Below are 13,503 nucleotides of genomic sequence, written 5' to 3'. Positions count from 1 at the left end.
GCCATCCTGTAGTTAGAGGCGCAGGGCGAATGCAGGGAATCAGCGACAGAAGCTGTTTTGATGGTTGGCTACACGACAGAGGGGATATCCAACCAGGAGCAGACCAGATGGTCTTCCTGGAATGTGGATGGAGGCGACTTGGCGAGAAATCCTGGCATGAGCAACAACACGGAATACGGCGCGTGAGAATTTCCACTCCCCGCCAGACCGCCGGCGGAGTTCGCGGCCCAATTCACGAGCAGACCGTCGTCAAAACATCCGAAGGAAGCATATCCGGGCCTCAGTAACCTGAAGAGGGAACTGGAGAGGGCGCAGAGGGAGAGAGACAAAGCGAATCTTGACCGGGATGGTGCGAAGCTCGAGAGAGACCAGGCGAACCTGGAAAGAGATCAAGCGATACTCGAGAGGGATCAGGCGAGGCGTGATCTTAATATGATTAGGGCAGAGTAACAACAAGAGCAGAAGGTACGCGAGAACGAGACGAACTGTGAGCAGTTGAAGTCGGAAATTGAAAAGATTCAGCGGCGATAACGAGAGTTCGCGAGACAAAAGGGAAAGGGAACCAGGACCACAGAACGAGTAGCTGCAGGGTCAAGGCCAGAGTCGCGGATGGAAGTGGATGAAGTTCCTAGGTCCAGTGGACGATTCAACTTGGACCGATCGGCTCAGGAGCACATCAACGAGGGACTGGAAGTGTGGATAACACCCGAGCCGGTGTCCTCCGTGCGTGGTTTGGAGGCGCAACCAATTTGCCCACTGATGGAGGTCACACTACCAGGATACACTCCGAGTTCAACCCCGGGCAGTAGCCAAATTGGCGGGAGTTCATCACCTCTCAAGGAATTACACGATAGGTTACAGTTGGGAACCCGTGACGACTCAACAAGAGTGGAGCGACCCCCTTGGAGAGACCAATCAGTCAGGAGTGTGGTAATCGCAAGCTACAAAAAGAATACAGATGGCAGGTATCACAGACACAACCGTATGGATTGGATCACGGCACAGCGGGCGAGAAGGGATTGTTTCCCTGACGCGTCATGGCCCAAATATTACACACAGCCGAGAATACCGGAGGGTGCGGTCCACTTAATCAAAGGGAACAGCCCCTGATACGAGTGCTGACCCCGATCCAGTCCGACTCAACAAGAGTGGAGCGACCCCCTACTTGGAGAGACCAATCAGTCAGGAGTGTGGTGATCGCAAGCTACAAAAAGAATACAGATGGCAGGTATCACAGACACAACCGTATGGATTGGATCACGGCACAGCGGGCGAGAAGGGATTGTTTCCCTGACGCGTCATGGCCCAAATATTACACACAGCCGAGAATACAGGAGGGTGCGGTCCACTTAATCATAGGGAACAGCCCCTGATACGAGTGCTGACCCCGATCCAGTCGCATTGGCAGACTGGAGTCTTGAGCTTTTCTGGAGCCGCGACACCTCAGATGTTGGCATCACTTGAGATGTTGGACATGGTGAAGATGTACACGGTGACTCTGATGATGGGAACCAATGACATGTCCAGAGGTGAATCGAGGAAGGTAATGAGGCTACATGAGAAGATGAGCTGCATTCTTGAGGAGTTGAGGATTCAGATGGATCCCGCTATACTCCACGAGAGGGATCAGGCAAGGCGTGATCTTAATATGATTAGGGCAGAGTAACAACAAGAGCAGAAGGTACGCGAGAACGAGACAAACTGTGAGCAGTTGAAGTCGGAAATTGAAAAGATTCAGCGGCGATAACGAGAGTTCGCGAGACAAAAGGGAAAGGGAACCAGGACCACAGAACGAGTAGCTGCAGGGTCAAGGCCAGAGTCGCGGATGGAAGTGGATGAAGTTCCTAGGTCCAGTGGACGATTCAACTTGGACCGATCGGCTCAGGAGCACATCAACGAGGGACTGGAAGTGTGGATAACACCCGAGCCAGTGTCCTCCGTGCGTGGTTTGGAGGCGCAACCAATTTGCCCACTGATGGAGGTCACACTACCAGGATACACTCCGAGTTCAACCCCGGGCAGTAGCCAAATTGGCGGGAGTTCATCACCTCTCAAGGAATTACACGATAGGTGACAGTTGGGAACCCGTGACGACTCAACAAGAGTGGAGCGACCCCCTACTTGGAGAGACCAATCAGTCAAGAGTGTGGTGATCGCAAGCTACAAAAAGAATACAGATGGCAGGTATCACAGACACAACCGTATGGATTGGATCACGGCACAGCGGGCGAGAAGAGATTGTTTCCCTGACGCGTCATGGCCTAAGTATTACACACAGCCGAGAATACCGGAGGGTGCGGTCCACTTAATCATAGGGAACAGCCCCTGATACGAGTGCTGACCCCGATCCAGTCGCATTGGCAGACTGGAGTCTTGAGCTTTTCTGGAGCCGCGACACCTCAGATGTTGGCATCACTTGAGATGTTGGACATGGTGAAGATGTACACGGTGACTCTGATGATGGGAACCAATGACGTGTCCAGAGGTGAATCGAGGAAGGTAATGAGGCTACATGAGAAGATGAGCTGCATTCTTGAGGAGTTGAGGATTCAGATGGATCCCGCTATACTCACGATTTGCACCATCCCTTACAACATAAAGGCCAATCACAGGAGAAAAATGATACAACACATGAGAAGATGATAGAATTGGAACCTCTACTGGAAGCTTCGGGAGAACGCAACCTCCGGAGCATCGATATTACACATGGGGAATGCCCATGCCAGTGCTTGGCACAGAAGGTGTGGTACCCGGAACAGTCAAACCTCTGCTTAATATGGGATGTGGAAGAAATTCGGTCGATCGGATTACCCGATCATCGGCACAAGGTGACCATCTTGGTAGTAAGCACAATTTCAGCGTTGCGATGGATCGAGGAGAACGACACCGACGGCGGAATCGATATACGCTATTGATTACAGCAGGAGACTTGAGTTGTTTGAGACTGCGTGCAAGGTATTTGCCATACCTATGGAGGTCAGGCAAGAAAAGGGGCCGCATAAGGTTCTTCTCGTGGTTTCGAGCGACATTGACATCTTGGTTGTATATGGTGACGAAAGACCACATGAAAAAGCATCGTAAAGAATACCGACAGTTCCTGGCAGAGATATGACCGGAAGCCTTCAAGAGACTTTTGCTGGCCCACCGAAATGCGAGCACGACGGGATGGAAAAGAATCGGTAGAGTGTCTAGAGATAATACCAAGGCGAGGGAATCAATACTGGAAGAGGACCTGGCGAAAAACGTGAGCCTGAGCCTGCTCAATCCCTTTTGCTTGAACATGGAATCGAAAGTGAAGGGTTTGCCAAAGCAGGCAAAGAGGTTGCAAGAGCAGAGGGAGTGGATGCGATCCTTCGAACAACTAAAAGCGTGGGAAGAGATCGTAATTAGCTCCGATGACAAGGAAGCGCTGCTAAGGCAGATCACGGTGTCAAACACATCAGGGCCTAGCACCTCAAAGACCAGGAATACAATGAGCAGGTGGCTCAATGAGGGTTTCTTGAGTCTTGAGAGGGAAAGAAAGGGGCTCGAGTGTGAACTCGGATGAAATCTGAGGTCACGAAAAAGAAATTTTAACAAAAACGAAATATTGTTATTAATATGCTATAATTATTATATAAATCAAAATGCTGAATGACAATTTTTCTGATTGGATAAGACAAAAGAAATTTTAATCATTAGCTTGCAAAGAAGAGTTTTAAGGTGCAGGTGTATGCAAACTTTGATTGCCGTTCAGCGATAGTGTGACAATTTTGCATGGTTGTGAATTTTGGGGTGTATACAAAGTTAAATCTGCTGAAAACTTCTGTAAATGACCACTGGCACTGTATCTTGAGCAACACTCAACATTCTGGGGATTCACTGGCAGACGGCAACACGCGATGAGGGTCATCGATCTTGAGTCCGGGGAGTACGTGCCAGTCGGTCATATTTGGAAGTTTGACCTTGAGCAATACGAAAAAAGTAATTTTGGGGTGAAATGGAATTTTCAAAAATTCGAATTGAGCCTGTCATGCTCAACTTTCTCGCGACAACTGAAAATCTCAGAAATACAAGATCAGAACAACCGGATTACAATCGCGGGAAAATAGTCAAAAAGCAGCGGAAAATTGCTATTAGCAATTTCCAGACATAAGAATCACAAGAGAGTAGAGCTGTCTTATCCTGAATTAGGAGACAGAACAATTGCGAGAGAGGAAAACATTAATTCGAAGTCGACCAGAGTGTACCCTCGGTGCAAAGGTGGACAACCGAAGTCTCCCAATGGTCCAGCCCCAAAACTGATATCCCAAGTCAAAACTCAATTCCTTTGCTGGAATTCGTTAATTACAAACTTCTTGAGTTAAAACTCAATTCCCTTTAATGCTAGAGTTGCTGATTATTTAAGTTACTCCAATTCTCGAATGTGCTGGTATGTGAGTACCCAATTTAGTTTTCTTGAGTATGTTTTATAATTGTCATGTTGAGGTAAGGAGCGTTTTAGGTTGATCCATCTGGAATGGATCAAAGTTCCACTGTCTAATAAAAAAAAACTATACGGACTGTTCCGACCCTGTTTTTAACGGCGTTCGCGTATTTTGGGTATTTTGAGACCTGAGTATGGGGACGTTCTGATTTTCTAGAGTGGGGGTGGTATTTTGGTAGTGGCCTTTAAGCTGTAACGAAGGTTTTAGTCTCATTTCGCAAGTGAACCCAATTGGCTCCGACCGTTCGAGGTAGAAAAATACAAGAGATAGTGTACTTGACTCTTGAGCCAATGGTTAAAGGGCCTATTTTTCTTCAACCTCATATGTGATTTAAATAGGCGACTGTTACACAGATAATGAGAAGCTAGGAGTTGAGGAAAAGGGCTGATGCATCTCCGAACAACCGGATCAACACAGGGGAAAAAACACCCTTAACACAGGGGAAAAAAACTTCCACAGCATCAACACCCTTAACACAGGGGAAAAAAAGCAATACGAAAGCCTTGTTACAGCAATTCCTGGCCTATCCCTTAATAACAACTTGCTGAACCAAGGAAAGAACCTCCGACGACTACTGGAAGACAGTCCACTGAAGGAGAAAAAAGTGGTTGTGTGGCACGACGTGGTGAACAACACCATTAGCAGCCACAGAACAAACAACTATCGCCCAGCCGGTGTCGAGGAGCTGACAAACTATTTGAAGACGAAGAAGCAGCAGATATTGGCGATCGTTTATTGCAGAAGGGAAGGAACGCCCGACTTGTTTAGTCAGCTTCTCGGCACAGGGGTGCTCATTATTCCAGCTAAAAAAAAAACGACTACTCTCCAAGAGCAAGCAAAACAACCCGGAGCAGCTCAAGGAATATTTGAAGCTGCATCAGAGTGCTGATTTGGAGCTGAAATCTCTGCGATTGGTAGTGGCACACTAAGAAAGGCTGTCAGAGCTGATTGGCAATATCAGGGGCAAACAACAGAGACCATCACAGACAAGGAGGAAGGCGAAAGCAAGACGTGAGCAGAAGCTGAGGGCAGAGGAAGTGTCTGAGCTTCAAAGACAGGGGTGAGAAGAGTGTGATTTGTTTTGCTTTGTGCCTTGTGAGTTTCATTACTCGTGGCCTGCAAAACAATGACCACAGTACTTTTGCCTGCTGTTTGGCTCAGACAAATTTTGAAAAGGAAACTAACTTGGAAAATTGTGTTAGACTATTTAAAATTCTTTAAAAAAGTTCAAGTATCTGTACATAGACTGAAGTTTCTGAGAAAATGTCTGAAAAACGATCTAATAGCGGACTTTTTGAAGTTTAGGGTCCCCGAGAACGGGTTTTTTTTCGGACCAAGCTGTGCATAATTTTCAATTGAAACTACTAAGGACTGAAACTTCTAGGGCAAATGAGGATAGGAAAAGGTACGAGGAGATGCTAAGGAAAGCAAGATCACTGATGCAAAAAGAAATTGACAAACAGTGGTGGGCATCCATTTTCCGATTCGTGAGGCGTCAAGTTGAGGCAAGCTTAAAGACAACACCAGAAAACCATAGAAAAAAGTTAGAAAAACTGTCCGAGAGACAAGATAAACCTCTTGGGGGGAGAAATGAGCGATCAGTTAAGGTACTTGATAATATTGAACTGCCTGAATGGGTATATGAAGTGCTATCAATGGGCCCCAAGCATCCAATTAGAGACAAATTTAACGAAACACATTTTTTGGCGGATATCGACATTTTCCTCTCACAATTGAAAAATCAAAAACATCTGGTGAAACGTTATGTGAAATAGAAGCCGCGGCAAAGGCATATGCAAAAAACGTACGGCAAACCCCAAGAGACAAAGCCGTTGAAAAAACGAGGAGATATCTCAAAGATAATGGGTTGCTGGCTGTGCCTTTTGATAAGGGGGTTGGTTTTTGCATAATGAGGAAACAAACATATGAATCATAGCTGGAATCCTTGTTGCAGTCTGCTCAGTTTGTGAAAAAAGATGCAACCACTGATGAGGTGATACTGAAAATTGAGAAAGAACTTAACAAAGAATTACTAGCCATGAACAAAAGAGACGAGATAAGTGATCAGTTATATTCTAAGATGAGATCAACAGGGGGGCAACCCGCCCGTTTGTACGGTTTAGCTAAGGTACACAAGGATGAGACACCCCTACGACCTGTACTATCACTTCCCGGCAGCTCGTATGAGAATCTTAACAAAATGCTTGCAAAATTTTTTGACAACATCGATGGAGCAAATATAGAAACCAATACTAAAGAGGCTAGAGAAAAAATAGAAAACATTGCTCTAGATCCGGATGAAACCATAATATCTCTTGATGTGAAAAGTTTGTACACCAACGTTCCCCTGAAGGAGGCAATTGAAATTGCTTTACAGAAGCTGTACAGCCAGGAGTCTCCTCCTGAAATTCAAAGAGCAACCATGAAAAGGCTTTTGAATATGGCGATCAGCAAAGTATATTTCAAGTGTAATGATTCATGGTATGTACAAGTTGATGGTTTAGCAATGGGCGCGTCCCTCGCTGTAGTTCTGGCAAACTTATGGCTGAGAGAATACGAATTTGCTCTACGATAACAAATACCGGTGGGAACGGGGTACAGCAAATTAATGACAAAAACGGCTTGTGGCCAAGTTGCAGCAGGAAAGTCACATATAGATCAAAAGGGGTTGAATGCGAGAGTTGCCGAAACTGGTATCATCTAAAATGCGGAAAAATATCCGATGACGTATACGCATCAATAACCGAGATAGTCTGGTACTGTGAAAGCTGCTGCCGAGCTAAGAACAAGGAGAAGGATACTCCCAAGGTGAAATTGTTCCTCAGGTATGTGGATGACATTGTTAGAACAGTCAGCGGGGAGCCGAGTTGTCTTCTCGATGCCGCCAATTCTCTTCATCCAAATTTGCAGTTCACTCTAGAGAAAACCAATTCGGAGGGGAATTTACCGTTCCTGGATTTGAACATAAATGTATCGCAGGATAGGCGTGTAACTTGCAGTTGGTATCAAAAACCAACAAATACAGGGACTATACTGAACTATAGAAGCTGCGCCCCAACTCAGTATAAGCGTAGTGTTATCCAAGGCACTGTACACAGGGTTTTTAGGAGTACATCTAGCTGGGAGCAATTTGATAAGGCTATGGAAACTAATAGGGCGCAATGGCTGACAAATCAGTACCCTGAAAATTGGTCCGCAAAGGTGGCTTCAGACGCCTTGTGCAAGATCATCGAGGGTAAAGGCAAGCCCCTGGATAGTGACAGGGGTTTGTCAGTTCAATCACCAAAGGATGAGAAGCCCCCAATGCTGATGGTGCAATATAGAGGTAACCAGAGCAGGTTACGAAAATTAACGAACGTTCAAGTGGTTTTCACCACAAGAAAACTACAATCATGTTTACCATCACTGAAGTCAGCATTTTCTAATGACCTCAAGTCAAGAGTGGTTTATAAACTGTCATGTAGTGGATGCACTTCCACCTATGTCGGACAAACTGTTCGACATTTGACCACTAGAATTGAGGAACATAAGAAAGCAGACTCACCGGTAGGCCTCCACGTTCAGCAATGCCAACTTGAGGGAAATAGCGCAGATCTTAGTTGGGAAATTATAGATAGGTCAAACAACCAAACAAAATTGCTAACACTAGAGGCAATACATATCAGGAAAGAGAAACCGGGCTTGAACACGCGCGATGAGTTTAGTAGCAGGGAGTTAACACTGAAAATTTAGTCCCAAAATATTTTTGGTTTTTTATTCAAAACGTACATGTCTAAATCGAAATTATGACTCAGAAACTTCCAGACAAATTAATTTTGAAATGTTTAATTAATTTTAGAGGTTAAAAGTATTTTAATCTTAATAGTAATTTAGAGGTCAACTGTGATTGGCTAATTTTTTATCATGATGGTTTAGAACCAAATTGTATGTGATTTATTGTAAATAACATTTGTAAATTGATGTTTTATCGTCATTTAGAGTAGTTTATTGTAAAAATCCTGACGATGCACATAGTTGCGAAAACGTTTGAAATTTACTTTTTAGCAAAAATTTCTTCATCTCCGATGGATTTGATGGTATTTATCTAATGAACAAAAACAATCGTAATATGGTAATAAGTAGTGGCCCTGTCTTTAGGAGTGACCTCGTGGTCTGGGGAAACTGAGACCCAGCCATGAGCTCAATTTTTCATGTAACTAAGTTAATTTACTCGATCTGGCCGATAGCCCTAAATAGTACTGACTTTGTCGACCCAATGTAAAGGAACCACACATAGAACTGGCTTTGGTAGAGAAGGTTAAAAGCATGTGAAGCTGTGGTTGACGCTAGCCAGTCGATTCAGAACCTAACTTTCTTTTCCTTCGGTATGTACTTCAGGGCGAATGTTACATTGTAAAAATAATAAACATCGCCTTTTTAACTTTTTACGACACTAATCTGAGTGAGTGTTCACTACCGTAGAAAGTAAAGTACATTTTGTCTCAATGCTTATTTATTGCTGGAAGTTGTATTTCAATGCTTCTTCAAATTGAGATTCTTGTTTTTGAGAGCCACCTTTTGAATTGTATTGGTAGAGACAATTTTTTTTCGTTTAAATAGTTTTTTTGAGTGAAGTGTTTTTGTTTCTATTGCTCTGCTTTTTTGTGATGTATGAAAATAAGTTGCTTGGTTTGTGATTTGTGAAATAGATAAACATCGTCTGATCAACTATTTACTTCACTAATCTGAGTGAGGTCAGTGTTCACGACCCTAGAAAAGCTATTGCAGATGTTCTAGACTTGCTGGTAAGAGCTTGAATATAACTGTCGATACTTGCATAGTGGATAGTTGTGGTCATTTGTTTGGTCAATTCTTAAGTTATTGTTGTCCAAAACAATCTTGAAAATTGGGAAATTTAGAAACTAAAAACTTAATTTGTTGCGTTCAATTTTGTCCTCCGCTGTGGTAGAAGCGCAAGATTTTTTAATTAACATATTTCAGATTGATTTAGATTAAACATGCGACTTTCTTCAGCAGGTATTCTTTAGCTATTTTTTGAAATACCGAAGATTTAATTGCAAAGCTACAAACCAAAAGTACTTTGATTGTTTGTAGAGGGGATCATTTCGCTTCTGGACGACCATGAAGCTGACGTTCGCGTGAGTTAATCAGAAAAAAAATGACGAATAATAGCTAAATAGATTCAATTCATGCTTGGTAGTTGTTCAGGTATTTGCGCTCAAACGACTTGACGATCTGTCGAACATTTTCTGGGTAGAAATAGCTGATTCAATTGAAAAAATGTATGCGTGTTTTAAATAAATAATTGCAATCTCAATGGAAACCAATTACCTGTTGTCTATTGTAGCGAGAGAATATACGATGACGAAAGTTTCCCTGAGCGCCAATTGGCCGCACTTGTTGCGTCAAAGGTTAGTTTTTTTAAATTGACTGCAACGGACGTTGAGTTCAAGAAAAAGACATGAAACATGTTCTCGCCAACAACAATTATCAGTGCATAATTAATTGAAACCTCTTCTGCTAGGTCTTTTACAATATTGAGGCATACGAAGAAGCTGTTAGTTATGCACTAGCAGCAGGGAAGCTTTTCGACATTGAGTCCTCGTCCTTGTATGTGGAGACAATAATTTCAAAGTGCATCGATGAGTACGTAGCAATTCAAAGCCACAACCTAACTGTGAAAGAGCCATCTGAGCGAAGATCAATCGACAGTCGTTTGGAACACATAGTTCATCGAATGTTCGAAAAGTGTACACAGAATGAGCAGTACAAACAGGTAAATGTGTAACTTTTTAAAAAGCTAGACGTTCGAATTTTTTAAAATGGTCCCTAAACCCATGTTAAAATTTTGCAGCTTATCGGAATGTCCTTGGAGTCTCGCAGACTGGATGTGTTCAGTCGAACTGTGCGTGAAGTGAGGCAGAAGCAGCAGCTGAATAAAATACCCTCTGGCGTGACCTCACTTGATCTCCTATCATATGCCATGTCCATCTGTCTGAAGTTCATGCACAACAGACAATGGCGCGACATGGTACGTTTCAGATATTTGAATTACTCTTGCGATCAGAAAGAGAAACTTAAGCAGTCACAAGACTTTTCCGGTCAGACGCGTTTATAATGGAAGAATCCTTGGTTCTCTCTTCTTTACTCTATTACAATGGCATTAAACTCACATTTCTAAGATAAATTAGGTCATTATCGGCATACTCGTTTAAACTTTTGAACGCAAATGTATTACAATTGGTTGCTACACTTTTTTGTTTACACAAGCAAGTGTTGTAGTATGAACTTTCTTTTTTTCCAACCTAAGTCGCAAATAATGGTGCCACCTTTTTCTGCATCGCGTTGGTAATTTATTAGCATATGTAGCTGCTCTATATTATTATTATCTATACTATATTTAAATGCTAGTGACAGCTATCTCCCATGTTTAAGCTATATCATATATTGCAATGCTTAAGAAAATTTTTCAATTAGTTTTCGCAAGGTCATTAATTTTTCAGTATTTTTTTTTCGAGGCCAAATTAAAGCTGTCTGTCTGTATACCTGCTTTTTAAATTAATTTGATTATGTCTTCTATCCGTCGCCTAATTTTTTAACTTTCATCTATTATCTATCTATCTATTATATATTAAAATGCGGGCTTCAATATTTCGCCATGTTTAAGCTTTTTCAGCGTATTATTTTTGCATGTTAAACAAAAGAATTTTTTCATGTTTAAGCTATATCGTATATTGCAATGGTTAAGGTTTTATTTTCGATTTTCCAGTTTAAATTCACTGTTTATTTCATCAAGTTTGAAATTAGCAACCCAATATTAGGATATTGTCAGAGTTTTCCCAGGTTTTGCGATTCTGGCTTCCATATATGAATAACCAAATCCTTCATATATGGAAGCCAGATATTCTCAATTTTTGAAATTTTCACCCTGTAGTTGGGTGTTGTACTTTTCGAGATTTGACGTTTTTTATAATTTTTTCAGAAAATTTTCAAAAACTTAGATTTTAAAAAATTCCAAAACGTTGAAGATCATAATCATCTTATTATTATTATTATTAAAGCTTCGCGGTAGAACCGCAGGGAGTGATTGCAAAACAAAAGAGTCAATTAGAGTATCACGGCATCCAGAGCACATGCAGGCAAACCTCCATCTGCACAGTCTATCGACATCGAAGAAGTTGTTGAAATACTGCCAAAAGAAGTGTAAAAGTCTTCCTTTCAAACCATTGCTTGAGGTGTCAATTTTCTTACTGATGATATTCAGGAGTCTCGGTGTGCGATACCAGAAATTTCCACGACTAACTTCGAGCTTAAGAATGGGTAAACTGAATAGTTGTAATGAGGAAATTCTTGTGTTGTAACTTGGTTGATTGAAAGACAGAAACCTTCTCCAGTCGAAGTTGTATTTTTTCCATTATTTTAGAAAGCGTTAAGACGTCATGTATCTGCATATTCATCGATATCGGCAGGAGTCTTGAGTTGGGTTTTGTAGCTTGTATTAGGATAGCCAAGTATCCAATCTGTCGCTCTGCCTTGGACTTGTTCGATTGTCTTCAAGTCGGTTTTGGATGGAAAATAAACACAACTGCCGTACATGATAATAGGGACTATCATTGACTTGTACATGTTAAATTTATGATACCATGTCAAACTCGGCGAGCTGTTGCGCATGATAGGTGAAAGCATAGTGTTTGCCTTTCTGCATGCTGTTGTAAAGTGGATGCTCCATTTGAGGTTGTTCGTGAGAATGACGCCCAAATCTTTTTCTTGAGTGACACGGGAAAGTGGTTGACCCAGTATGTTAAGGCTTGTGTTGGAGCTTTTCTCCCAAACGAGATGAGGTGGCACTTGACATAGTTGAATATGTGACTAGTGTTTGCCGATAAATATGCGTCCGTGGCCGAGAGAGCAGGGCGTGAGGCTCCAAATCTCGAAGTCGCTGGTTCGAATCGGAAAAGTAGTAAAGTTTTTTTTTAATTCGAAGCTTTTTTCTTCTTTTTTATTTAACTATTGAAAGCTTCGTTTTTTGTCGTTTTCTCGCGATTGTTTGCGAAGCACAGCTGCGCCTCAGTGTTCAAATATTTAAACTGGTTCAATTTATCTTATACCGATTAAGTCAACTTATGTTGCGTTATTTCGAACGCACAATAAATCAGTTTGCGATAATGTTTCAATTTGTATGGGTCGTTAAAATTTTTGAAACCTATGAATTTTTTTTTACATTGTTTTTGTTTTCGGCTCAACAGGTGAAGACCCAAAGTTTGTCGCCTCTGTTGTCGCTCTTTAAATTATATCCATTTTCATTAAAGGCTGTTTATGAACTTCATCCGATGCAAACATGAAGTTTTTTGTATCTGATATTTTTCATCTTAGTAATTTTTCAGATTGTTTTCCTTTCACTATCTTGTTTTTCAGATTGTTTCTTTTCACTAGCTTAAATTTTTGATTTGCATTGCGAGTGCTGCGAAGCTCTGCTTCGCCTCTGTGTTAAAAATTCTAATTTAATCAAGCATCTGGCGCACAGGTTAAACATCTACTTGAGACGGCAAAGGTTTGTTGTTCGAATCCGGCTGGATCTGTTTTTTTTTGGCAAACTAGAGTTTTTGTGCTTTTTCTGGCTATCGTCCGTCTGTTTATTTGAGTCGACTTAGTTCCCTTACCCCAATGTTTTCTGAAGTTTCAAGTTTTTTCTTAGTTGCTATAGCGCCCGTGCTTGACGATAAAGCTCGGGAGTTCGGTTCCAGTCGGGGCGTGTTTTTGTGCAAACTGAAAATTTTCGGCTACTTTAGATTTTTGTCTGTCTGCTTATGTTTGTCGTCATAGTTCCCGCATAATAGTTTTTTTTGAAAGTTTGGCTTTTTTGTAGCATTCCGGAAGCTCTTGGTAAAGTTTATAATGGTGCAGGTAATTTTGATCCGGACCTTTTGGGCTTTTTTGCGATTCTTAGTTTTTTTTGTGACAAAAGCTATTTTTTCCAATTTTTTTTTGAGAGAATGAACGTAGTTTATACTCTTATTTAGGTCTTGCTGATTTTTTT

The 13,503-nt window shown here is 41.9% G+C and overlaps 1 protein-coding gene across 2 annotated transcripts in view; it reads left to right on the top strand.

The window, feature by feature from the left end:
* Window positions 1-13,503, top strand: part of LOC134845134 (26S proteasome non-ATPase regulatory subunit 1-like) — a 428,069-nt gene that overhangs the window by 404,398 nt on the left and 10,168 nt on the right. The window contains exons 2-7 of one of the 2 annotated variants that reach the window (XM_063862012.1): window positions 9,454-9,482; window positions 9,561-9,604; window positions 9,675-9,748; window positions 9,814-9,877; window positions 9,991-10,242; window positions 10,321-10,497. In XM_063862012.1, the coding sequence (XP_063718082.1) occupies window positions 9,464-9,482; window positions 9,561-9,604; window positions 9,675-9,748; window positions 9,814-9,877; window positions 9,991-10,242; window positions 10,321-10,497 (630 nt within the window). In that variant the 5' untranslated portion in view covers window positions 9,454-9,463. Of the gene's footprint in view, window positions 1-9,429; window positions 9,483-9,560; window positions 9,605-9,674; window positions 9,749-9,813; window positions 9,878-9,990; window positions 10,243-10,320; window positions 10,498-13,503 lie in introns of those variants that run through there. The other variant, XM_063862011.1, reaches the window with a different exon arrangement.

The sequence above is a fragment of the Symsagittifera roscoffensis genome, chromosome 4, assembly GCF_963678635.1.
Source record: "Symsagittifera roscoffensis chromosome 4, txSymRosc1.1, whole genome shotgun sequence".
In the NCBI taxonomy this organism is placed as follows: domain Eukaryota; kingdom Metazoa; phylum Xenacoelomorpha; order Acoela; family Convolutidae; genus Symsagittifera; species Symsagittifera roscoffensis.
Note: the sequence above shows the minus strand (reverse complement) of the source record. Positions and strands in the feature narration are given on the sequence as shown.